The sequence below is a fragment of the Bombus pascuorum genome, chromosome 9 (assembly GCF_905332965.1).
Source record: "Bombus pascuorum chromosome 9, iyBomPasc1.1, whole genome shotgun sequence".
NCBI lineage: Eukaryota > Metazoa > Arthropoda > Insecta > Hymenoptera > Apidae > Bombus > Bombus pascuorum.
In genome coordinates, this window is record NC_083496.1 from 4,375,135 (window position 1) to 4,402,618 (window position 27,484).

At 42.2% G+C, this 27,484-nt stretch overlaps 1 protein-coding gene across 4 annotated transcripts in view; it reads right to left on the minus strand.

Moving 5' to 3' along the window:
* LOC132910876 (cysteine-rich motor neuron 1 protein-like) overlaps window positions 1-26,360 on the minus strand; it is a 154,738-nt gene extending 128,378 nt beyond the window's left edge. Inside the window, exons 1-6 of one of the 4 annotated variants that reach the window (XM_060967007.1) lie at window positions 26,181-26,360; window positions 25,050-25,093; window positions 24,448-24,972; window positions 20,464-20,606; window positions 4,884-5,108; window positions 713-757 (exon numbers count right to left, since the gene is read on the minus strand). In XM_060967007.1, coding sequence (XP_060822990.1) covers window positions 713-757; window positions 4,884-5,108; window positions 20,464-20,606; window positions 24,448-24,593 — 559 coding nt within the window. In that variant the 5' untranslated portion in view covers window positions 24,594-24,972; window positions 25,050-25,093; window positions 26,181-26,360. Of the gene's footprint in view, window positions 1-712; window positions 758-4,883; window positions 5,109-20,463; window positions 20,607-24,447; window positions 25,025-25,049; window positions 25,094-26,180 lie in introns of all 4 variants that reach the window. The other 3 variants (XM_060967004.1, XM_060967005.1, XM_060967006.1) reach the window with 3 other exon arrangements.
* Between the last annotated feature and the right edge of the window lie 1,124 nt (window positions 26,361-27,484).

A 27,484-nucleotide genomic window follows, 5' to 3' on the forward strand; every position in this document is an offset into this window, starting at 1 on the left:
TTGTGAACACACGCGGATACACGCGTAAAGCAATCGTCGCATCGATCAACTATGGTAAACCTCTGGCTGTTTCGTTTTATAGGAATAAATCGTTTCAGAAAATACGCGTACCCTTGTTTATAACGTTATATTCCCTTTTTAGTTGCGAAGAATATTATAAAATATTGAGAGCTATACAACGATCGTTCACATCGGCAATATTAATATCCTTATCTTTTGTACGAATTCGGTATTAACCGTGCAACAAATTGAATTAAATTAATAACCGTCGCTCGGATACGTAAAAATAACACACTAGATGAATTTCCGCGTCTCGGCATAAAGAGAAACGAGATTTTCACGTATTCCGGCCAATTTATCGTTATAGAGATTATCGTTTAAAGGAATATCGATAGCGTAAAAAAAAGAACGAAAGAAAAAAAGAGAGAAAGGAAAACGTAAAATAATATAGATATTATAGAAAGCATTATAAGGAATTTATACCTTTGTCGGGAAAATGTACTATTCGAACGATTCATCGTGGAGACGTTGTAGAGGTAAAAGTCGGAATAAACTGAAAGCTACGAGCGCGATGCGGCGTATAGTTCGTTAACACAAGCGTACTCGTGTAATTTCACTTTAATCCCTCAAACTCTCAATCGCCGATGAATACTAAATACACTCAATTAAAACTCCTCCCGGGAACTTTCGAAATTGACTAAAAGTGACTCACCTTCAACGTCGTCGCTTGGCGTGTTTCCGGAATTAAAGAGGTCATCTGAAACAGAAGTTCATCAACATCAGCCCAGAAAGCGGTTACACATATCTACGTGTGCTTACACACAGTCGCGCGGCTCACGCCCGGCACAGATCAATTCAATCGCTATTTTCTCCACCTCGTAATCTGTTTTATTAAATTACGTAACGGAGCGACGCGCAAATAAATAAGAAGATTAAACTACCGAACGATACTTTTTCGCCAATTAATCTTTCGAACAATCGAATTATTTGTCCATTTCGACAGATAAACCAAATCGAAGGATCTTCCTCGTTTACATCGCTGTATTAGAAACACCGTGTCCTCTTTTTTTTCGCAAAACGAAAGAAAACATCGAAAGCAATAATAACTTTTTGCGAACGTCGAAACCTACCACACACCGAATATTCACCTTCGTACGACGTATCAATGCCAGTGTTACAATGATACCAACATACACGGCTACATTATCTGTTTACTTGTACTTGAGCAACACGATATTTCACCTATGAGGGGACATTTATTATGTAAATACTCGAACGGATTAGCGAAAGACTAATATGGCAAGTTTCCGCACATCGACACGGGTCCTGAACAAACGTAAAGTTATCCGGAAGTATCGACCACGAAATCCTCTGGTTAATCTTCCACGGACAAGCATCGTGGTATTTGCTATTAATATTTGTAGACACGTAACAGCACTTTACTCTCATCGATCATCCGTTCGGTGTGTTGGAAAATTTGGATATTTTCAACATTTAACCCGTGCAGTTTGAAATGTTCCTACCTATCGAAAGGTAACGACGATCGAACGATGCCGATCGACGATTCTATGGAGTTTCGTTAGTTTTTAACACGCGCGACCTATCGTATTTTATAACAACGCGCGTTTCACAAAATAGTAGATACGCGCATCGGTCCTATCTTTGTTACCTTTCACAACATCGATGGCTGACTTTTCACCAAACAGATTCATCCTTGCTTCAGTGATATTCTATTCCAAGATATCCTTTGTACACAGTTTGAAGTTGTGGCAAACTCGTAGCTGACCACGTCTTCGAAAGGGATTAAATTGAATTTCGCGATCAATAAACCGTTCGTGTAATGACCCAATTATGAAGTTATTGCTCGCCCAAGTGCACGAAAGAAAGTACCTCTTTCATAAATTTTTCCATAATCTTACATTCCATTCGCGCTAATCTTTTCCTTACGATCGACAGAAAACACGCCTATCATCTGCAAACGTAAATGATTTCGTAAAGAAAAGGAAAGAAAGAAAGTATTATTAACCTCACGCGATAAAGCGACTAACTTATTCAAGTAACGGCTAATATTTCAGTTGCGAGCGTACAAAGCCGTAAACGAAACTCTACGAAACAATCGTTGAGGCGATCCATCTATCGGTTAGTTTCACAGTTGATTTCCACAGAGAAACGTAGTAGCAACTGAATTCTAACGTACGGTAGGAAATGAAACCAAAGCAATACACTAATATAAACTGAAACTAAGCTTGTTATAACGTTGATTTAAAGGCTGTCACACGGTTAACGACACAGCACGTGCGGCACGGTGAACAGTTTCTCATTCAGAACTTCTCAACGTCGATGTATTCTATATTTTTTAAATTTAGTTATATACCTTATATATATATCTTACTGTCTTTTCTTTGCTCTAACAGAAAATCTAATTACGTTGTGTCGCGAAAAAAGAAGATTTAATAACGTAGATTATTCTAACTACAATGCTATCTTGGAGATAAAGATAATTGCAACGTCGTTCTTTCGTGATATTTCCTTTACTCCGAAATATACTTACCAAAATAGAATATAAATACAAATTAATAGCGTCATCGTTGATAGAAAAGAAGAAGAACTACTCGTTTATAGAAAAAAAGGAGGAAGCTGATATTATAATAAAAGAAGAAGAAAAAAAAAGAAAGAAAAGGAAGCCAGTTAGCTGGAAATTTATAAACTCGCAATAGACCGAGTAAAAACGCTTGCTATTGCCATTATTCGTGGAAAACATATAGTATATAAGAAAAGCGCAACGATTCCGAAGTTGAAAGTTATCGTCGTGAAACAAACCGAGGCAGAAGTTTCGCCGTTCGCTTCTTTGTACTTTTCTTTGATGGATTTCGACTTGTACTTGGACTTGGATTTCAACTTGGATTTCGGCTTAGACCTGGACTTGGTGCTGGACATGGACTTGGACTTGGACTTGGTCTTCGAAATTTTAGTCGTGTACTTAACCTCGACAAAAGAACAATCCGTCTGGTTTCCACCTTCAAAGTACGTACACGATTAAACTTTGCCCGACGAATCGAATTTAACTTTCTGCACCGTTGCAGGTAACTACTTTTGTTACTCGCTAACAACTTCGTTACACGTTCAACGCCAAAGTGTGCTGGAATAGATGTGCTGAAAGTTTGCCTCAATGAAAAGACGAGTTAACTATCGATTCTATATATGCAACGATTCGAGAGACTCTCTGGCCGTAATTACCGCAAACTTATTTCATTCGAGTAAGTATTGGTAATGATGCGAAGTAGAACAACGCGAAGCGTTCCTCTCTTCCACGCTCCAGCTACTACAATACGTGCCATAGAAGATTGTCTAATATCGTGGAAACATAGAACGTTATCCTATTCGTTAGACCGTTCGTCGAGTACACGATGAGTTTTGCATGTCAATTATTACGTAGATAACTTTCCGATTATCTGCCATAATTTGTTTGCTCTACGGTTTCTAGTTGGTCTGCGTTACTCGTTAAGCACGTGTCCGTATCGAGGTTGCAGATGTTATTTTCGGTGACTTTAATCCGAAACAAAGAAAGGGAAAGAACGAGAGTTACGTCACGAGACGTAACCCCTAGTTATGTCTTTTTCTCATTAACACCGGCCATATACACCTCTTCACCTTCCTGACCTTTCGTTCCTCTTAGTCGCCATTGTTCCTTCTTTTGCTACTATTTATGTTTTCTTTTCATTAACGGGCAACAGCCGCAGTTTCGTTATTTCAACTCTGCTCTCCTTTCACGTACTTCATCCACTTTAACGATTCTCATTTTCTTTCACCCGTGAACGCTTTATCGTCGAAACGAAACAACCAAACGGATCAACCACTCGGTTTCGCGTACAGGATGCACGTATGTATGGATTACAATTAAGTAATCCGAGGAGTAGACTACTTTATTCACCGGCAAAATACAACGGTGTGATATTTTATGAAATTACAAGGCAATAGTTGAGAAAAATTTACACGGAACAGATGCTCTTTCTTTTGGCATATACGCACGGGCCAGAGGCTATAGTTTCCAAGTAACGCGCGCTTTCGATTTTACGGCGGTCTCTTTTGATTCTTAAGATACGCGATTTTGTAAACTTTACTTCTTTCGAAACTCGCAACGAAACTAAACGGCAATGCCGAAGTGTACCGACAGTGACGGAATATTAAGCAAACGAAGAAATTTTACATATTTTCGTAGTTACTTCGCAACTGTTTACTAGTCGGTATAGTCTTGCAGCTCTGTGTCCTGATTCTGATTTCAAATGGAAATTGTTTCGGAAGCCGTCTACGTTGCAAGCAAACATCTTTGAAACATACGTCAAGGTCAGACTAAATTTCTTTTCCCCAAAACATTACGTTTGATGTAATATTTGAGAATCGCGTGTCTGTAACTTCAAAGCGCGTGTTACTCGCAAACGTATTCTCTGTGATACACGTATTATATCGAAAACAAACTGATCCGTGGTGTGTAAATTTTTATCGACTCGTAACGATTACAATGGTCAACAACCAATGGCAATACTGACAAATTGACGATATGATCGTTGAACTACAATTTACAAAAAAAAAAAAAAAAAGGAGGACCAACTGTATGCATAGGCGAATACCTATAACCGATTTGTTTGACAATTTCTATTTATTCTTTTCAATATCCTCGTGAAACGCAAACAAAGAGCGGAATAACTACACAGAAGATTATATGCGTTGCATTCTAAAATCCAAACTTTTTTATATCGATCCATTGTTGCAGATAGAAAAGGCAATGTCTTTTTCGTTGTATCTTCGATTTGCTTTCGTTTCCAGCGCGAGAATCGTAAGAAGAATATACGTAATCTCTCGTGCTAATAATGGTAATTCCTTACCGTAATTCATCTTTGCAGCAAGATTCAGCGTGCACTCGCGTCGAGTAGAATAATCGTAGGGACGCGGTTCGTTCGGACACCACGGCACCGACGGCCCACAAACGCATTTTCCTGTTGCAATCGTATTTCCGTTCTGTCCGGCGGTCCCCTCAGATACCAAGTTGCAACCAGGTTCGGACATTCTTGGTCCGTGCGGGCAATGCCTCCTCCATCTGCCCGGGATCTCTGGAAAAAAGGGACAACCGCAAAAAACAAGTTACAACGGCTTACGATATTTCTCTTCTCGTTGAAGTTTTACGCTGTTTGCAGTTTACGAAAAGAGGATGAGAAGAGAGTAGGAAGAGGAAAAAAATGGAACGCCAACTAGAAATGGGCATAAGTAAACAACGCGATCACGTATACACATATGTCGTTGCCGCAGCTTTATTTGCAACTTGCCTTGTTTTATTTACCTTTCCCCCTTTATTTTTTTTTTTTTCACGAGCTAGCTATGAATAATTGTAAACGGAACATCGAGATAGATCCGAAATGGAAATCGAAACTGCCGGACCGTTTGTAACTACCGCAACGTAAAAATTTTTATTTCGTCCTCTGCCTTCGACCTTATTCGCGTTCGACTTTATTCGATTATACGTATCGCGACAAATATAAATATTTAATCGTGCGGATCGTAATAAAATAAAAAAGGCACGTTGAAAGCGTTAATACACCGTACGTATCTGCGTTTGGTAGAACGTGGCAACGAAACAGACACAAAAATTCCATGGGATCTTATTTCGTGTGGAGGTAGGCAGGTTGTCGTTGATTGTGATTCGTTTGGACATTAACGGCCAAAGAAAGAATAATCTATATTTACGACGATTAGAGAGAACGTGAGGTCGTTGGGGATGCGAAGCGAGTTCTCGTGGGGGACAAGAGGACGCGAGAAAGTCCATGCAATTACGCGGTTGCTAACATCGGTAAACGGGACAGGTACAATGTATGTCAGATCGGACTAAGGCTCCTATCGTACCCGGGAGAATATAATGCGGTTTCCTAACGATACTCGCTACGTGCTCCAACGACAAATTCGGATTCAATTACAAGCGGCGTGCAAAACCGGATTGCGAATCCACCGAGAATCAGGCGAACGGTTTAGAACCTATTGGAATATCGTATACACGTGCACGGAAACGATTCTCTTCGAGACAGTTGCTTTCGCTTTTATAGAGTCTTAAGCGCGAAGAAGCAATAAGAAGAACGAAATTACTCGTCGGAAGGACGGCCGTAACTTCGCTATAAGCAAGTTGGCAGCAGATATAGCAAAGCCAGGCTTATTCGATCGATAAGTTTAATAATCCACGGTCGAGCGTCCCGGAAATCGAATTTACCGATTGGTTTACCGATCGACGTTCCACGCTGAAGCAAATTGTAAACGCGAATTCATTTCGGGCTAATGGCTTGAATGTGCTTCCGGCTAATTGGCCGTGGTTCGCCGAGTACACACCAAGAGAGCGAACGCACTCTACCGAATTGCCACCGCTGCCGCCGTCGCGCCGCGCCACGCCGCTCCGCCACCGCCGCAACCGCGTTCCACGTCCTTAGATCAAGACAGAGCGAAATTTTCGGACAATGCGATGGTCGGAAACGCGCGAGTTAGACGAGATCATCGCCGACTGACAAAGATGTTCCATTTCTGATAACGAGGATGTCGTCAAAGTAAATCTAGAACGCAAGCTTGAACGTGCTCGTTCTAACGATACGCGCAAGTACGAATACGTAGACGACTTTGATGCGAACGATGCGACGACGACGGCGTGTGCGTGATATTTGGCAATTTCCGATGCATTTCTTGCTTTTTATTTCAACGGAAACCGGTGGTACGAGCGCGTACATTGCACGGATGTAGAAATCGTATTTTACGCGCGACATTCGGCCAACTATATTAAATTTGTGATTTTACGTTGCGAAAGGTAAAGGATTGAGAAATATTCGCACGGCGCATGCCAGCGGAACGAAAATGCGCGTAAAAATATTGTAAAAGTTTATTGCTTCGGCGCAAACAGAACAAAGAGATTATCTCTGATCAAGTTTTGTTACGACCGGCCAGTATTGCGCGCGCGGCGAAAAATCAATAGTTAAATATTTTGCGTTCGCGGAAGCTGATTTTCCTGCAGCGGACGAGTGAAAAAAAAATTCACCGCACGTCGCGATCTGTGCGAAACGTCAGCGCGGAACAACGCCAACGTATACGTACGTCCCTGGCTACGAAACAAATACCGTTATAAAAAATAATGACTCCGCCAGGAGCTAATTGTAAGTAAATTATACGCGCGAAACGAGAGACGACTTAATCAGTTCGTGCGCGTTTACCAGAAGTCGCGGTACAGAATCATCCGTTGACGGAAAATGCAAAATTACCGGCGCTAGTTGGCGACTTTTTTTTCAATCCCATCCGCGCGCATAGTGCAAAAACCGCGAAATCAGAATGCACCGTCCGGCTTGACAGCTATCCGTTTTCCGACCCGACGTGCGCGTCCGTAACAATTAAACGAACCGGAAACTAAAACTATGCGTTCTCATTACCTGTCACGCGAACGATGATCGATGATCTACAACAATTACGAGCTACGTTCGTTATTGTTCGCTTCGAGCGAAACTCCTAATCGGACGGATTTATTCTATAACTTTCTTCTGTAACCTCTGCAGAGTAAATTATTCATAGGAAAAATAGCGAAATAAACGCAGCGCGTGCGGCGTCTTTAATTCGAAGAATCGAACAGCGCGGTACGAAGCTCGATGTATGGTAAGACGGCCTGGAAAATTCCATCTCGCTGTCTGTTAGTTCGCGTTACCGCGATTACGTTTGTTTAATTAAATTTCCAGTTTGCGGAAGTATAACTTTCGGAATGGAACGGGGAAATATCGGGAGAACGAAAAGGCCGCGTCGTTGTTTGCAGAAACGTGCGTATTTGCGAATCGAGTTCGAGTGGACTTTTCCGTAATTTTATGAAAAATCACGCGCGAAATTCGTTAGCGAGGGATAAATTACGCGTATTTGTTGCACGGCGGGACGATAAAAACGGGTCGGTTCCTCGGCTAACCACCGGATATTATTCCATACGTGTAGAAAATTTTCCATCGAGATCATAAATTTCCCACAACCACTGTCTACTTACGAAGTAGACGTTCCGTTTCCAAGTCCTTATTTTTCCAGTCACAAAGAACAGCTATCGGAAAGAAGCGAGCTTGTTTTTACAGCATACGTAACGCACGGTAGTACAGAAAATTATAGTAAATTCAATGAAACATCTCGACGTTGGCGGAAAGGGTAACGATACGAACATTACGAGTTTCGTCGACGCATATACTACATACGTATCGACTGTAAATCGAGCAAATTTTTCTTACAATTCGCGGAAAGTAGGTTGAAAACTGGCGTTGTATTACCACAGAACTCGAAATAACGCGTTTGAAAAAAGCGGAGATTCCCTTGAGCCGTTCACCGTTTAAGGTTTTAACGATCAGATGGATGGTTTTTGATCGCATGATCGGACAGGCGTCAAGACACGCGACTTGTATCGAAACCGGGATAGAATAGAATGCAAACAAAAGCGCGATACGTTCGACGATAGAGACATCCACAACACGGTAAAAATTGCAGTTGCGTGTTTGCTTTCTCTCGATCAGTATCCTATCAGATATAAAATCGCAAAATCCATGCGATGCATTCAGGTCATCCCGTGCATCCATCGATGTTATAACATCGTGTATCTCTCGCTTCGGATCTGCTGTCTCCTACCGATTCACGTAATGTCACGAATTGCACATCACTCAGTCTGATATCCTGCAGCGCACGCGAGCGCACCGGCGCATTCGCACTCGCTCGCACACCAACGCAACGCGGCTGCCAATGTAATCGCACACAGCTCGGTGAAGTCCCAGCGGCTTACGCGAAATAAAGCAAGTAATCGATTGCAGTCGTACACAGACCGACAGACTGCCTATAGACCTCGCAACTCAGCGTACACAACGAATCCTTCGCTCAACTTATTTACTCTATCCTTCTTAAACTAAGAACGTACTCGCTCCATCTATCGCACAGGCGAAAGTCGCGATATACCTGCCACAATATCTCCTTTGTCGATTTCTGTATAGACTTACTTTATGTTCACGCAATTACGCGTATTTTTCCCCCCTTTTCGTTAAACAACATCTGCGTTTGCAAATCTAGTTACTTTCTATCTATGACGTCGCTCGCCGATACACGCCGATAGAGAACCTACGAATCTTAATCGAGGCGATTCCATCCAATTTTCCATTTTTTCTCTTCCCCTTTCAGAGATAGCTAGCGCGCGCTTTCAACCAGAGTGTACATAGTACGCGTATGTATTTGGGTGAAGACACGTACGCTTTTTCGGTTGTACAGCGTTAGAGCGCAGGAACGGTAATGGAAGATGCGCAATGAAAGCGTTTCGACAGTTACGTTAAATATTTCTTTGATCATAAATGGAAAAGTACGTTCGATGGAACAACACGTACCGAATAGCAGGGATGATCTACAGACTTTTGAACGCGTGTGTTCGTTCTCGTGCGAAATTCATTTGGCGCACAGTTACGGAACGGTAGATACAGGCGAACGAAGAGTTGCATAGAGATGCCAGCCAGTAGCGCGTACGCTTGCGAGCCATTCTCGAGATTTGTTGCTCGACATTGAGAAACCGAACTTCCTACGCTGCCTCGCCGATACGTAGGCCACAGAGTTACTCGCGATGCTTTTTCTTCGTCGAAATCGCAATCCGGTCACGTACATTTATTAATCTCGGCTCCGTTTACTTTCCTTCTTGGCTATACTTTGCGATCGTCCCGTTAGCGATACGACTTCTTTACTCGGACGTAAAGACCGCGAAACCGAAGGGGAAATCAGCCGATGACTTTCCAAGTTTCGAGCGTTCGAACGTTCCAACTTTGTAAAGTACCAAAGCGATTCGATAGAACTCGCTGGCAAAATAAATATTCTTTCCCTTCCCACGGTTCCACGTTCTTCCACGCTTATAAAACGCGCTCTTTCTTCGAACGTTACCTTCGAAGCATCTAACTTTCCCCATATTTCGTTTTAATTTCGATCGACGTTAACGCCACGATTCTGGCAACGTTGGATAAAACGATGTCGATTTTATCTCGAGTCCCGAAATGTGACGCGCGAATGACGAAGAAAGACAGTCTATAGGCACTTGGAACACTGTAACGTCTAAGAGCGTATTAAATGCTAGATTTCTGCCACGCCATGGTAAAATATCACGCGTTCGTGATTCGCGGGTCGCACGAATCGCGCGATACGTGCGAATTAAAACGCGAATCGACACGAATAGAAACCTATGCCCCTCGATTCTCGCGAGCAATTCGAGTCGTTCTTTAACCGTGTAAATTGGAAGCGGCGTGTATTTCGGGCACATTTGTCGCGCAGCTAGCAATTTTCCACGTACCAAACTAGTTGAAAAAAAATACGAGAACCGAAACATGAAACCCGTTCTAAAATCAAAATATCCTCATTCGCGTGCAAGCAGAATTTCCACTCACGCGATTCACGTATTTTTTCGCGTGTCTGCATTACTGCGCCAATGTACATACGATACATTGTACACATACACATAGGTCGATACATACATGAATACCTGTGTGCGTACCTGTATGTACATATATACAGCGAGGACAGAACTACTCGTACACTCTTCGGAACAGAATAACTTTTTTTAAAATAGCACCAAACGACTTGAGCCTCTTTTCGAGAAGTTAAGAGGATTGGTTCGCTAGATGAAGAAATATGTAGGGTAAAAAGTTTTTTGAAAAAAAATCGCAATCGATCGGACTAACGCGCGCAAAAAAAAATGTAACTGTCGCTTTTAACGACTTTTAATCTGGGCTTGTAATGAAAATTTGTGCTACGCATTTGGAAAATGTACACCAGCTATATACATGTTAAAAATTTCATCGAAATCGGTTAACAACGCTGTAAGCAACAAACGATTAAAAACGGTGAAAATTGCAATTTTTCGCGACTTTCGGTTCGAAATTTGATCGTTTTTACATCTTTCGACGCCTGCCGCTTGTTCCCACATTAACCGATTTGCATACAATTTTCCGCATATATACAGGCTGTGACAGAACATGTGTCAACCATTTCCAGAGCTGATTGTACATTTAAAAGCAATGGAAACAGTTCATACAGACATACGCATGTCCTATCCGTCTTCGTTTATCAGATGTAACGAATTTTCTCTTACGATTCTTTCGTCGTTTAATTAGCTACACAGAGGATGCTCGAAACCACCACCTTGCGTTTCAAAGTAAACTCGTAGACGTCTTGTTATCTTACGCTGTTTCGGTTACACGATCCGGTTACGCTATGGCCGGTTCCTGGTGTTTCCAAAATTCGTTGGCAAGCTCGTTCTATTCCGAATCTTGGTATTTCGACATTTCCAATAGGCGTCACGAAATTATACCTCGTAAACGAAGATAAATAGATCGTACGTTCTCATCGTTTTCAGGTGTACGATCGACTCTCGCGGTGGGTTCCGCGTGTTGTGTTACATCCTGCATACCTGACGTGCCTCTTCGAAACGCGTTGTTTCGATTTTCATCAGGGACCCGGATGAAAAACTCGCAAAAAGCCGACCTTTGCTATTTTCTTCGCCATTCCGACCAATTACGATTTTCTCAATAAATATTTTACGCGCCATCCAAAGAACTAATCGCTTCAAATTCTCAAAAAAAAAAAGAAAAAAAAAGCTGTAAAAAAGTTATTTCGTTCTAAAAGGTGTACGAATACTCTTGTCCCTCGCTGTGTAAATACATATATAAACGTAATATATAACATAGGTGTACGTATAATATAACGTATAACCGCGCGAGGCAAACTCGCGCGGACCGATGTGACGCGATGTAAACTACTGTTTATACCAGAGGCTATTACGGACGGTGATATTCCACGCGTGGCATGCATACAGCCGCAATCTATATGCACCTGAACGGAAGAACATCTGTCGTTGGAAATGGACTATTCTTCGTTTATTTGATTCGAAACGAGGTTTCCCGGTATGGACGTTGAGTCGCCTCGATGGCCGACTCGAAGCCTGCCATCGACCACAGACTGACTATTACTCGCGACCCTTGCGATTTTATTGCGGCCTTACCAGGCAATCGAATATCCAACATCGATATGTGAACTGCCGCGATTTCGTTTCAATGTTGTTGATCGGTTCGCCATCTTTTTCTTCGGGGCAATTAAACGGAATAAGGCTCGATACTGGTATTCCGTAAGCGCCCTTAAAATCGATCCATCGCGATATTATTAGGATATTCGCGAGACGCGGCCGGGTCTGTTGGAAATTCTACATTTTATTGCTAAATTAGCCAGCGAGGGAGAAATATAACTTTGCGTTCGTGTAATATTCTCTGTCATAAAAGCAAGCTTAATATGCGCGCTCCTCTTTTTTCGGCATACCGGACTCGACTTCGTAATTACACTGTACTCGGTGACAAAATGTTAAGGGTAGGTTTAAAAGCGAATACGCGCGCTCGGTACATTACTCTTTTCGACAAAGCAACGTTTTCGACGTAGTAGCGCGCGTAAACGTGAACTCTTTTTCTAGAAAAAGTTGGCGCGTTCGTTAAAAAGGAAAAATAGTTTCTCATTGTCCGTCGTTGCTGGTAAATCGGGCGCGAAGCAAAGCGCGTAAAAGCGATCAAACATCGAAATTGCGAGCAAGCTCTTTCACGCAGTGTTGTACCGCGCGCCGCTCCCAATCTTTTTACCATCTGTCGTCGACAGCAACGACGTTTTATCAGACTGTGTCGTTTCAAATATTTATAATACGCGTTCGCGAGGATAGAGAAGTTATCGCGTGTGCACAGACCACGGTGAAACGCTTTAGGAATCGCGCGAACTGTCGCGTCGCCAAGAGTAAATGGAGTTTAGCGCGTTTCATCGTCTCGTTTATGAATATTTGAAGGAAACACGGCGCACGACGGCACCGCGTTGTAAACTTGCTCGTACTATTTCAACTGCTACGGTACAATGTATCTCGCAGAATGACTGCTGTATGGTGAAAAAGCAGTCATCCGAAGGTTTACGTAATGCCACAGTACGAACTCACGGTTGAAGTAAAAAATACTCGAGAATGACGAGCCGTGGCAGGGGAGTTAAACGAATTCATCTTTAAAAACCCGCCGCTACCATCGGCCCGGTCGTCGTCGCGCTTCCACGCCATTTCCACCCTTCCAAAATGCATGGTGTTCTCGCGCTAAGGATTTTCTTCTGAAAAGCGAATCATCTCCGTTACGCTACTGCATAAGACATAGAGCCTGAAGCGTGTACTCGTGACGCGTGTATGCATCCCCTCGACAACGAACGAGGACGAGCAGCTTTTTTTCTACGCCAGCGTTCATTGAACTCCGTATACCGATGCAAAAACGGCCAGCGATTATAGATTTTTCGCGATAAACGAAAGAAAGAGAAGAAGCATTCGCATTTTCAGGCTATGATTCCTATTTTAGACTGAATATTTCGCACACCTTGCTCGACCCATTGGAAATTTTTCAAAGCCGAAGCTTCACCGTTTTTGACTCGCTAACTGTTGTTTCTCTGTCGTCTCGTTGCGAACATGTTCGCAGGAAACTTTATCGGAAGGAAACTAAACAAGGATCAACGGACTTATCAATCAGTTTTCTCTTTGCTTCCATGTTGCCACGGAACATTCCTTGAAAATTGTTTTATGCAACGACGTTCCTCAATTATCTAGGGTGGTTTTAGTTGAAATCCTCGACGAAAGTATTTCGTAATGCAGTTCCATTACGTAGATAATGCAGTGTTCCGGTACCAACAGATACTACGTCAGGTAAAATTCGATAAGAACGCTCGCAAATTCTCGCGATTTCTTTCTCACGGCAGTTTCGCGGTGCATTGGTTGAATGGCGCAACGATATTACACGTATAAGTAGAATAACTGGTGGAAAGTCAGATTCGTCGTCGTAATTTCGGCATACCGTGATTAAAAACGGATCTCTATGAGATCCCGGCGATGATTATTAAATTATATAGAATTTCCTCGCAGTCTAGCGACTATCAGTTTCATCGAAACTTTTCTGCGAAATTAGTCACGGTCCCTGGCAAAGAACTTTACCGAATGTATACCGCGTTATCGTTTGCCAAACTTTCTTCGGTTTCCATCGACTCGGGCATGCAACTCCTATGAAAGAGAGAGCCGCTCCACGTTCTTTTAAGTAGTAACCCATATTCACGCCGAGTAAACACGGTGGTTTTGGTTTTAATAGGACTCTCGTTACGAAAGAATCTTGAAAGAATAAACATGTAAATATAGTTGGAGCAGTGACGCTTAAAAATTCGCGAAATTTAACCGAGTCTCATAAATATATATAATTGATATCTTCTTTCAATCTAGTAATTAAGAACTTCCCGTGTCGTTCCCTGTTCTAATCAACGATTATTGATTCGTTGTCCTCGATGAATTTTACCTGTATAAATTGGCGTCTATGTATTTTTATGAATTTAATCCGTGATACTTTCATATTACGTATTTAACGTGTTTGCTCTAAATGCGTTATTTTTCCCGCAAATAAATAAATACACGAATAAATGAATAGATAAAGAAATAATTGAAACTTTCGGTCGAATAGTCTGGTACGATAGACCGAACAGTCAACAGCTTGCAAACTTACAACGGTGAAGCGGACGGTACAGGACATGAAATTCGTTTAAAAACTCAACCTTCCCTGTAGCGTTTGTTAAGCGCTCGCGCAATTATGTTTCGTACAGCAGAGCTTTGAAGTGTTGTGATTAATTTATCGCATAAACGTTGTTCATGGCTGACCGAGGATCTCGCCTTACTCGTAAGAGGGTACGACGTGCTCGTGCTGGTTAATCGAGCTCGATATCACTTTGCGACCATGCAAACGATGCGTACACGCTGTTTATATATGTATGCGTATACACGTACGCACATACATGGCTACACGATACGTGGCTCGTGCAGATAATGTTACGGTCAATATTTCACCACAAAACTTACTCGAGCCTGCATAATCTAATTTTTAATCCATAGTCGTACAAAAAGAAGGAAACGAACTATTCAACGTCGTTTACTTAACCATCACACGCTGTACGATTCTACAGAGCCGATCTCTGCCGTGTCTTCTCTCTTTCCAAAGATATACGAGTATCGTAGATCGTAGAACAAAATCCGTACAAAGTGTCTATATGCTATAGATGAGCGAGTGTCCTTGCCTCGAGTTATCGTACGAAGGTAAATTCACGGATTTCTCCTATTCGAATTTTTACCTATACGTATATCTATATAAATACTGTGGAAGTAAAATGTTAGTACGTTTAAAAAAATGGGCCACTGCAACGAGCAATTACATAAATGCTAGGTAACTGGATGCAGCACAGCCTGCATTTACAGGGAAATAATAACTGGCCGAAGCAGGAAAAGCATCTGTCCGCTTCTATCTTCTTAATAAAATGGAAAAGAACGTCAAGTTTCCCTTTGCGTTCCTCTGAATAACAGCAACGGCACACGGCGTATCTAGCGGACGAGTCCGACAGACTCGATATCATCTAAACGAAATGCGATGTACAAAGGGATTAAAAATGCTTTCAACGTCAAGGACGTGGTTGAATGCTGCCGACAATACGACGATTTTAGAAAACATAAATCCACGTATACGACGTTCGTACGTGGCACATTCTCATCGCAACGGTCAGAAGCGGATGAGTCCGGTAATGCATGAGACGCGTGCTTGATATGCTTGGTAGAAACGAGCAACAAATTGAATCTTACTCTCGAATTCTCCTACAGATTTTCCTGTGTAACGTGTGGCAAAAAGGAACGTAATATTTGTCGCGAGTACTGGCTAATTCGGATGAATTTACATGTCCGCTATGTCGACCGAAAACCGATAATGTCTGTGGTTAACGAATTCTGATACAGTTTTACCACCAACCTCCAGCCAACCTCGAAAAGGCAATAACGTCATTATGAGCAACGGCGAGGAAATGGCCCGTAAATGCTCAGATATCTTCTACCGTCTTTCCCATTCTTTCTCTTCTTTTTCCTTAACCACACCGAGATCGTCGAGACAGACTTGTTCTCGTTTCAATGGACTACAACGCGTCCTACCGCGAGATAATGATCGCCTTCCCTTTTACGCTTCGTCGTTTGTTCAGCAACCCCAATTCTATCCGCGCTCGTCCTTTCCTTCGTCCGATATTTCGGATAACTTACGCTTATCGATGGATCTTTATCCGTTTAAACATTACGTTTTACGACGTACGCGTACTCTCGAATCCCAGATGCGAATAAAACTACAACTGGCAATCTTACCACAGAGTTATCGCATCGATGAATTATACAATATCCAAGATACCGCGAACTTGCTTGAATCGCGTGTTCTCTCCATTTTCATTTTATTTCGTCGAAAGGATCGATCGTCCGTCCATTCGCAAGAACATCGCGATTCGCTAAATAAACGTACAGGTAAAAACTAGAAAGTATCCGAGAATGCGATAAATTCGATCTATGAGATTGGTTTCGGTGCGGGTGTAATAATAATCTGAGGTGTCGCGTGAAATGCGCTCGCAGATCGCTAAAGTAAATCACGCTGGTTAATTGAGTTGCACGTTATACAAATCGATGTAACGTACATTGGTTTCTATCTAACTTGGCTATCGGTAGGCACGTTGGATACCAAGCGGATAAAATATGCGCAACTGCACGCGTTCCATAATGTCGAACGAAATTTTTCTCTGGAAACGATGAAATAAATATACGCGGTGTAATTAATTATTCTCATCTGCGTTAAATAACGTTCCACGAGCGGAAAAGTTTCAAACGTGTAAAAATTTCACCGTTTTCTCCTCTTCGCGATTTTATCTCCATGCTTATTTTTCCTCTTTCGTCTATCTCCATTCGTGTTCCATGTGATCGGTTTCGTTAGTACGGATTACATATTCACAGAGTTCGCGGTCGTTCTATTGTCCCTATTTAAAATTACGAAACGATAGCGAAAGGATTTTACGAAGCGAGGAAGCTTACGAACCGCGAAACCTAAGTTGGAGTTTTACGATGCGTGCGTGCTTATGCCAGCGGTTTTTAAATGAAAGCACGGTAATGTAAATATAAAGGACCTAAACTAATTTGTTCGTCTCCCTCTATTCCCCTCGTCACGACCTCTTACGTTCGAGCAACGATATTCCATGAATACTGAGTACCTGAGCTTCCACGTCAAGTACCAGAGCATATGCATCGACTTAAATTCACGGAGGCATGCATATTCGCGACCAAAGTGTACGCGCAGCTCTTTTCTTAAACGGTTTCCAACGAGACTTTCGGATCTTGCGATAGATTGAATGGTCGTGAAAATTGATTTATAACTTCCCCAAAGGCTGCAGCGAATCAAAAGGTTGATAGATTTATATAAATTATATGGTCTGACAGGATTATCTGTTTACGAGAAAAGTAAAACCTAAGCCGAATAGAAGTACGGAAGGATAGGAGAGAACGTGGCGTTTAACGGGTAATACGCAGGTAAAAATAGAGGAGAAAGTAGCGGCAAAAGAAGAGGTAAGAGTATTCCATGTCAAAGAACGAAAATCAAATTCTTTCAAACTGCATTTTCTCGGATTAACGTCGCCGACCAGCTACGTTTCATATACATCTATAAAAGGCAAGATAGTCTTGATTCCCAACGCGAGGAAATTGAGTCAAAGTAACTCAATTACCTGCCACTTTAAGATAATAACGAGAGGATGGTACGAGTAATTAGTATCGAAGCGTTCATGAGCTGTTGGATCTCGAATCTGAAGAGCGTTCGATCGAAAGGAAAGAGATTTCGAGTACAATCGCTCCTTTATTTTCTTTCGCCATTAACAAGAGGAACTCTTTCAATTATGACGGCGCTTCGGAATTGAAAAGCGCTGATTTTACTTACAAACGGAGGAGACAAATCGTTCTGCGAAAACAACGATTTTCAAGGCACTGCAGGATTAGGATACGCAAACTTAATGACTGCAAATAAGGAATCACCGATATTTACTTCGTTATTAGCTGTCCAAACTCTTTTATGCGCGCTACTCCGATGACTGTTCGTGGTTCCATTTAATCTTTCTCTCCTTTCTCTCTTACCTTTCCTTTCGCTACCTTATTCCACTTTACCTTATTCTCTCGTATTATCGAATAGCATTACCAAAATTATTATCGTTATTTCGTTCTTACACTTTGTTTCTATTATTGTGCTATCTCGCGCGTTTATTCTCCTCCTCGTTTAATCTTGCTCGCGTAATATTGTTTCGTTCGCGTGACTGCTACTCGTAAACGTTCGGGATCAAAGGATCCGTCCCGCACTCGATCTAAGTAAATAAATTGAACGATAATTATGATATCGAGATGTTAACGCGATCCAAGCGATCGTACAAGAGTTTTTGCTATCGAGGCACCTGCCAGTTTACAAAGTTACCGATCACGATCGACTCTTAGAAGCAGCTCGCGAGTCGCTGTCACGCGTAATCGACTCGATGCCATTTACAAACGTACGTAGTAGTCAGGTTGAGTATAACACGACGATTGCAACGTTCGGAAGAATCCACGATGAGGCACAGCTACCAAAACAGGTAGCTCGCTATCCTTCCAACTTACGTAAGACTTCAAAATTACGATCACGACCCTAACGCATATATCTCGCCACGATACCGGATAACTTTAAACATTCGAATCTTTTTCTTCGTATCTCAAGATTTTTCAGACAACGCGGTTCTAGTTTCTCTTTTTCTACCAAATCCAAGATCTTTGTTCTTTTCTCTTTTATTTTCTTTTTTTCAAAGTTTCCTCTATTATCTTCTTCTGCTAACCTCGCTAGAGACACGAGACAAAGTAATAACGACGCAGAGTAGCAGCGGAAAAATTGTTCAATTAAATTCGCGGCTGGAGCTGTCTCGTTCGTATCTACCCGGGTCCACAGTCGTGGCTCGAGTTGCTCAAAGTCGAAAGTTAAGAACTTTCAACGAAGGGACCGTAGGTCGAAGCTAAGAGGAGAAATAAAAGGTAAAGTCAAAAGAAGAGGAGAGTAGAGTAGTTGGCAGAGTTCCATGGAAACGAGATAAAGCTCTTGTATCGTTTGTAGGTGTGCACAACTGTTAATTGGCAAACAGCTGAAATACGAAAGACCACGAAACATCGTCGCAGAAGGTACGCCGCGACGAAACGCGAGCAGAGAATGTCGAGCGAAGCACGGCTTGTAAATGCTCGTTTGAAATCAATTCTTATTATCGCGCACCATCCTTCAACCCTCGAGGTAACCTACTCGTCGGAAACGAGAACTTACGAGAAGCGTTTATAGAACTTACAAAAGAGTGGCTTCTTTGAAAGCTCGAGACGAATCGATCGATATCGATCGACTTCGTAAGATGTATCCTAAGCTACGCTTCTGCTTTACTTCTCTCGAAAGGCCGCTTAAAACGATATACAAATTCGGCCGAATTCGAAAACTTGACGGCTGTAGTTGGTGCATAACGACTGGACTTTTAACGGGACATGCGCTTAATAAACGGTTCTCTAACTACTTCTATTAATAAAAGTTGCCAAATGTTTTTCAACTGTCGCGAACGTTTACACCGTGATAATGTTTACGACGCAATTTGTATTCTAAATCGTGTCCCGTGATATTACGAGCAAATAAATTTATATTACGTTCGCATTTACAACCGCGCGAATATAGAAATAATATGTTTGTAAAATTTTCCAAGCATTGTTACCCGTCCCTGGCACAATACTATTATTACCTCCCCATGTCGATAATCACGACCGCAAAAGGTTGTCCTCGTTAACGTCATTTCAACACGATTAGCAAACGAGTGGCTCTTCTTTTTCTCGATTGCTCTCGCCACGTATCTATCGTAGTTGTTATATCCACGTAACGAACGAATTCCGATCGTTTCTAATTAATCGATTACTTTGGAAAGCATCGCACGAACCGATAACAGATACGTACGTATTCAAAGGAAGAACGTAACTGTATCGGTGCAGGATAAAAACTGCCGTATACATTACTTTTCGTGCCTTCGTCAGATGCAAATGTCATTACGTTAATGTGCTCGGTGAAACGATCGTTTTACCAAAGTTTACCATCGACCGTGCTAAATTATCCATCGTTATCTATATACTGTATACATATACACGCGGCTGTAGAATTCAGTACTTAGAAACGTACTCTCTGCGTCGTGAGAAAAATGACCGGTGATTCTGTGTGAGTTTTCATCGAATTTGACGCTGCAGAGGATAAGAAAAAGCAGAGACGAAAGAACTGTGCGTTATGATAGAAATCGATCGGTACAAGTTTCAGGAACCGGCACAAGAGTTATTAATCATCGTGATTCTAAAGATCGATTCCTAAAGAGATTTAAATCGCTTCATAAATCTACGCACCATTATTCTTCCTTCGCTATCCGACCGACATCGATTCCACGCATAAAGGTAATAGATTCCACGTACTTTGATAAATCTGAGAATAAAATCGGGATACCACTCACTTGTACAGACTCCCTCGTCCACCTCTCGAGTGTTGGGCAGCAAATTTTTGATGACACATTGTAAGCCGTCGGCACAACTTCCGGAAAATCCAAACAGGCCACCGCACGGTTCTCCCTCGACACGAGCGCACACTTTGCAGCATCTGAAAACCATTACAGGGTATTGGCTCGTACACGAAGAAGCTTGCAACAACTGCTTTGTTTGTCTGCACGGCGCGTGAACAATAACGTAATAGAAATGACGAGAAACGACTTGGCGAATTTATAAAAGCGTATTAAAATAAATCGATTCTCTATGGGAGTAAGTATCGTATTGTTCGTTTCTTGGAAAACAAATTCAGACGTAATATAGTCACGATAAGTAAACGAGCTTCAACTTGTTTTATATAGAAGGTCCAAAGATAACGCTTACGTTTTATGAAAATCAAGAATGCTCGGCTTCAGAGGGGAAAGAAATACGAAGCGAGGGTGAAAGAAATGGGAAAAGGGAGGGAAAAAATAATGGGAAAGAACCGGTTGCGCCTTGTACAGAAAATTTCCGAGTACGAGGAGCAATTTTATTACTTGGTCTCATTGTTGGATCGAGGGCAATCAATTCTTTTATATTGCGTTCTCTCCATCCTCTCCACGAAACAATTTTCCTTGCCGTCACGCGTTTTATAACCAGTATAATACAACACAAGATTCGTCTACATCCGGTTTACCTCGCAATGAAGTATTTACTACTGTGACACAAAAACTTGATGAAAAATACTTTCCGCTCGGAATCTCTACTATCGTTTCTGTATAATTTCGGAAAGGCCGAATGATTTTTCTCTACCTAGCCACGATATATTTTAATATCGTAAACGAACGAATAAAAGGAACGAGTACAAGGGAAGAAAAATTTACCATGTAGATAGTTATCAACGTGTACGTTTAACAAGATGATTCAACGTTGAAACGATAACTCGCGTGTTCGTTAGGATAACACGCAGGTATAATTGTATCGTGGAACGAGCTTTTTCAAATCGAAACTCACGAATGCCGTAGAAACATGCACAACGGTACGTCATACGGTAACGTGCAAAGCTTAGAGCGCGTTTCCCCGATTTCGTGAATGCCGTTGCACGAGCTACGATTAAAGGTCGGATTGTATTATCCGCGCAAACACGAGATGGATGTATCGATTCAGCACCGATCAGACAAATATTCTTTAACGAATACGTTACGAGTATACATATTTATACATACCGCATGATATCAACACAGACGCGTAACGATATCGGTCCGGCCGTCCGGCATTCTCGCGTAATATATTGGATCGCTGGGGAAGTTCGTTCCGAGTTTTAAGCATTTTGGTCGACGTAAAGAATCACGTGGGAAAGTTCTTCGCCGAAAAACCTGAGAGCCTCTGCAGGGATAGAATATTCGAGTTGAGGTGGAAAATGGGGAAAGGTTGTGGAACAAAATGCCACCTCTATAATTCGATAAATGTGTATCGAATCGAGTGTAAATCGGAACCAACTTTCCCAACGACCCGATACTTTGCCGGATACGTCCACGTTTGTCGAAACGTGGCGATGCTGACAGTGTGCGTCGTGTGTTCGAGCGTAACGGTAACAGCAACAGGCGCTAATGATGGATTCTGAAAAACTTATTGAACCTGTCGGAGATTATATTTTTTTACGCGATCAACGAGATAAAAATGGTGGATAATGAGAAAAAAGGAGCAGCATGGATTAAAATTGGAAGGAAACTAGGAGAATCCGGTAAATGCAATACTTATTGTACTTATATAATACATATGTACGTACTTCAATGAAAAAACACTTTTGCTCGGTATTATTGTGTTGGCAACTAAGTAATTGCGGATTTCGTCATTAGATGGTATTGACAAAATCCGCAATCACTTAGTTGCCAATCCAATATATGTCATTACGAATCGCTTTGTGTCCACTGACTGATCGAATGCCATCGTTCGACAAACGTACGTATAATACGAATACTAGCGTCTGTGTGTGTGTCTTCGGTGTCGAATACGATTAAATAATAAATCAATCTTAAAGGTGAATTTACATTGTCCCTACCGACACGGCACGGTTCCGTCCCGACGAACATTCTTGCGAGTAGTAAGATAGGTCTGTTCGTATATGTATAACGTAGCGGATCCGTTCCGACACGTTACATACGGAAGGACGCTGGCACGACAGAACATCGAAACATGTGTTTTAGACGAGACCGTTCACACTATCCGTCACCGAGCGGTAAACGAGCGACGTTACCGTTGCTCTATGGTACAAAGTATAAATCTATCTTAAAGTGTCTGTTGCATCGCGCGAACGTGCTTAAATCGTTCGAGCCATTCGAACAAGGAAACCGCGCGATTCGTCATCGCAATGGTAACATTGGGCGAAAAGACGTTGCTATCGTACGATTCCCGTTTACCGCACGCCATAAACTATCGATAATTAGTCATTTGCAGAAAAGATTTCTCTAGTATAACCAACGAAACGAAACGCAACCTGATCATCGTATCGCTATCACGAAGCAATTTACCAATACGAGAGACTACGAATATGAACAGAAATATGGCGAATTTCATTTGCGAAAGAAAGACTGGAGGATCGTGAACTGTTTACCCTGTGCAAAATCTAGAGCGCGGATCCTTCGCCTTAAAATATCTCGTTTACCGGAATGTTACCCTTCCGTTTACGTCTTCCAGCTCGATTTTAACCATCGCATCGCGTCCCATCCCGTTCCAGTAATTCCCTTTACCTAAAGGACTCACCGAGAATTCCTCGTCGTGATAAACGTTAGCTACGCGTATCGAATTCAAAACGACCTCACAGCCCTTACAGATGGAGAAGATCCGTCGCGAATTCAATCTTCGCATTTTCAATTTGACAAACGAGGGCTGCATCGTTAACCCATAGAAGGTCTTACTCGAGGAAACGGAAGAATTTCAATCGGATGTTGTTTGCGTTCGAATTCCTATAAGACAATTATTATAGATCAATGAATATCATAAATTGTAGCGTTGATCGATTTATTGTTTATCGCTGCGTGGGGAATAAAATAGGTGTTATGGCGGAAAAACGATCGATTCGCTGGTCGATCGAACGTGCAAGCAAAAAACGGCATGAAATTTCAATGACTGACGCTTTTGTTCACTCCTAGTTTGAATATTCAAGCTTCGCTTTATCAAACGCTATTTTTCATCAGTGCGCCGCTAATACCGGAATAAAATTCACCTGACAAAGAACGCTGCGTAACAAAGAGCAGAACTTTTTCCTCTTGGTTGAAAAAGGAACCGAAATCTCTGTTTTACTAGGGATTTTAATTGCACGGGATCTCTCGTTGAATACGACAGACGCGCGAAAATGTCGAATGTTGTTTACAGGAAGAGGGGAAAAAGCTAAATATTGGTTTTTGGTTGGCGGATGTGATTAACGATGCCTGTAACACGTATCCTATGTGTAAGTCGTGGCTGTTGAAAGAAAATTGTTGGCTGACAAGTGAAGTGAGAAAGAGATCAAAAGTTTAACCGATCGGAAGAGCGCGAAGAACGCGGAAAGAATCGTTCGCACGCGCGACAACCTTCAGAGCAGTGACAAGTTACAGAAACGAAACGATCGCGCACTCTCTCGTGACAGACGTTAATTCGAAGAATGAACCAGTGCCAGGGATGTAGACACGATTCCGAAGTAGCTCGATCGCCGTATAATAATTTTATGATCGTAAAATCGGGCGAGTATTAAAGTTTAGATATTCGGCCGAATCGTGTGGAACAGACGAATCCTTGGTAAGAGCCTACGCGTTCTACGTAGCTCTGAATACCGATGCCGTACAACTGTCGCTATACCACGGAGATTATTTACAATGCTGTATCTTACGTGCTATAACGTATGCTTATTATGGTTCGTCGGAGCGAAAAATCGTTGAGAATTCTGGAAGAGAGTTATCCGAGAATTAGCGAGGAAAATAAATTGGCGCGTGGCTTACCTGCAGGGATCCCAAGTGAGGCCTCCGGGACAGTCGTCGTCGGTGAGAATGTCACACTCGAAGGGCGAACATACGCAGGAGAGAGCTCTCGCGACCGCGAACGAGAATACCACGATGCCCCCCGGCAACAGCAACGAGGCCCTCATTTTTTCTCCTCCTCCACCGCTTTCTTCTTCGTTCTTTATCTCGTCCCTGTTTGTCCTGGCAGCCACGCACGATCACGGACTCGACCCGAAAACGTCGTCCCTCGAATCGCGAGATCAGTTCATCGCGAAACGATTCGCCAGGACGTACATCTCAGCTCCGGTTCGTCAACCGCACACCTAGACACATGTTCTATCGTTGTCTCGCCACGAACAAACTTTGTGTTTTACGCGAGGATCGAGTTACCGATTCCAACTCAGAGTCCCACCCCCCTCCCTCTCTCTTACAGTGTAGAAAACAGCCACCGATAACGTCTCGTCCTTGTCACGGACTTTTTCGAATTAGCCTTAAATAAAAACACTCCGGTCCAGCCTCGTCGTTCTAACGATAAACACGCGTTGTTCGACTATGCATTACGCTCGAAATACGAAAACTGAGAAACGATCACGCCGGCGTACCTTTAGATTATACGAATTGTGACATTGGCGCGCGATTCCAAACTCTGGAAATATTTACATTACAATTCGAGATCGTTCATCGTCGCGTCGATTAATGCGTTAAATTTCCGTTTGGTCGAAGGTAAACAGAAATTTGATCTTAATCAGTCGTCAAAATAATAAACAGAAAGGCAAAATAACGGAGATAGAAGTTCTCGCAATCGGGGTTATTCGCGCTATCGTTTATTGGCCGGGTACGCCGGCGTCGCTAATCACGTTTCAGCTATTTTCCGACTCGTAACCGAAAGATTTTCTGCCCGGTAATCGAGTAATATCGAAGGCGTTCTCGAAAGAAAAAAAACCCATAGATTTGGCGAATCGAGCTGACGTAACGAGCAAACACGAAATTAATTTCAGATCGCCGCAACCTAACCCCAATCCAAACGATTGCGAGCAAGTTCGATCACCTTGCGTTGCGATCGCACAATTAAATTACGAGAGTAAGAGGCCACCGAGCAAGAGCTCGGAGAACCGCAGTGCCGCATACGCGGTGCAACATTCTGGAATTTCGGAAAGTCCTATTAAACGCGAAAATACTTTTAACGCGCACCGTGTACATGTTACGTACGCGTCAGAGAATACTGTACGTACTCGAGGTTGTATTTCCCGACGGATGCATCCACGGTAACAAGAATCGCGACGTACATACATTATGGAAACAAACACGTCCGGGAGCAGCTCGAAATGAAATATTCGTCGACTTGTTCGTAGCCCTCTGAACCTGTTCGCTGTTGTTGCGTTCCCCAATGATTTCACGCTTTACGTTTATAAGATACTTTCGAATATCGCGGATGAAACATCGAGCTAAACGATCGGTATCAAAATCGTCGTACGAGCTTTCCGTCAATGCTCCAATAAAATTTCACTTTCGTCGAGAAAAATTCTGTAAAAAGGGGCTTCTGGGAATATAAAGTACGAAGAAACGAAACAATTTACGAGATGTCGCGTACTGTAGCTTATTAATCGTATAAAATACGCAAAATACGTAGAAGGGCAAATCGGTCGTCGAAGAAACGGATCGCGAAAACGCGTGTCCCGTGTGTTGCATCGATTCGAAAAGTAACCGATTGTCGAAAAAACAGAGATATTTACAAGAATGATGCGTAGCAGGTCGCATAGTAATCCCGATAAATGTACAGTTTCCTCCGTTGATGCACTCACGCTGGCAGCAACAACATCGTGCACAACCGAACAAAACGTAATTTTCCGTCGACAACGTAACACCCGATTCGCTCTGTGTTCAAGACGAACGTGCACTGACGAACAATCGGTGTCTACGACGCGGCGTCGGCCGTTTCGACGTCTCGCGTCGGCGCTCTAACGCCACTTCTTTCCTTGCGAACCACTTCTTTACCTGCTACTGTTCTATCGAAACGATCTCGTTTCGTTTCTTCTACAGCAGCTGTCACGACACCTACGCACTTTTTTCATGTTATTTTTATTTTCATGTAAATTTCTGATTTCGCGTTAACGATAATCGATTCGACATTTGTTACCACAAACCTCAAACGTATCGGTAGATCGGTGTTGCCCCGAGAAGCTTATAGTTTGTAGCGGACAAAATTTCCAGCTTCTTTTGATGGATAACAAGCTTGTGTAAGAAGAAAAAATATATGATCCGCCGTCGACCAGTAACCAGCGTGATAAGCTAGTTGCCAACTTTCTTATACCTAGTTACAGGTATTAACTGTAACAAATGTATCCGACATCTGTCTCTGTAACAGTGCTCCTTTCTTTCTATCTCGCTCTCTTGAGACTGATTTTTCTTTCTTATGTCTTACAAACCCAATCTTTATTCTTAATGTTTATCGGGTACCAACTCCTGCCGCTCGTATCTTTACGAACTACGAATCTTCGTTGTGTTTAGAATAACATATGCATATTTTACTGTAGTCTAGTCAGTTACTATAGTACGAGAAATATCATGATTTATACGCAAAACAGACGATTCTAATTCGGTACGTAATCGCGACTACGACAAGAATATTGCGTAGAGTTCTAATAGAAATGGTTCTTTCGATCTTATTCATTTTTGCCTAGGACGAAAATTGACGTTCACACAATAACACAGTGTACTGCTTATTCATCCGCGAAAATTAATTAAAACGAGCGATACCACTACACGATAATTCTTGAACATCACTCAACACCCCTAAAATTACGCTAAAATAAATATTATCAGGTATACTTGCTTCTTGATACTAGCAACATTAATTTCTGTACAAAAATTACAAACTTTCCAGAAAGAATCACTTTCATTCGACTAACGAGAAGCCATAATTGTAACTACGCGCCACTTCTTGGCGGGAAATCTACGACAGTGCGACCAACGTAAACTAATATAGAATCCCTAGTACATCATCGTTTCAGGAATATACAAATCTATTGTCCAATTA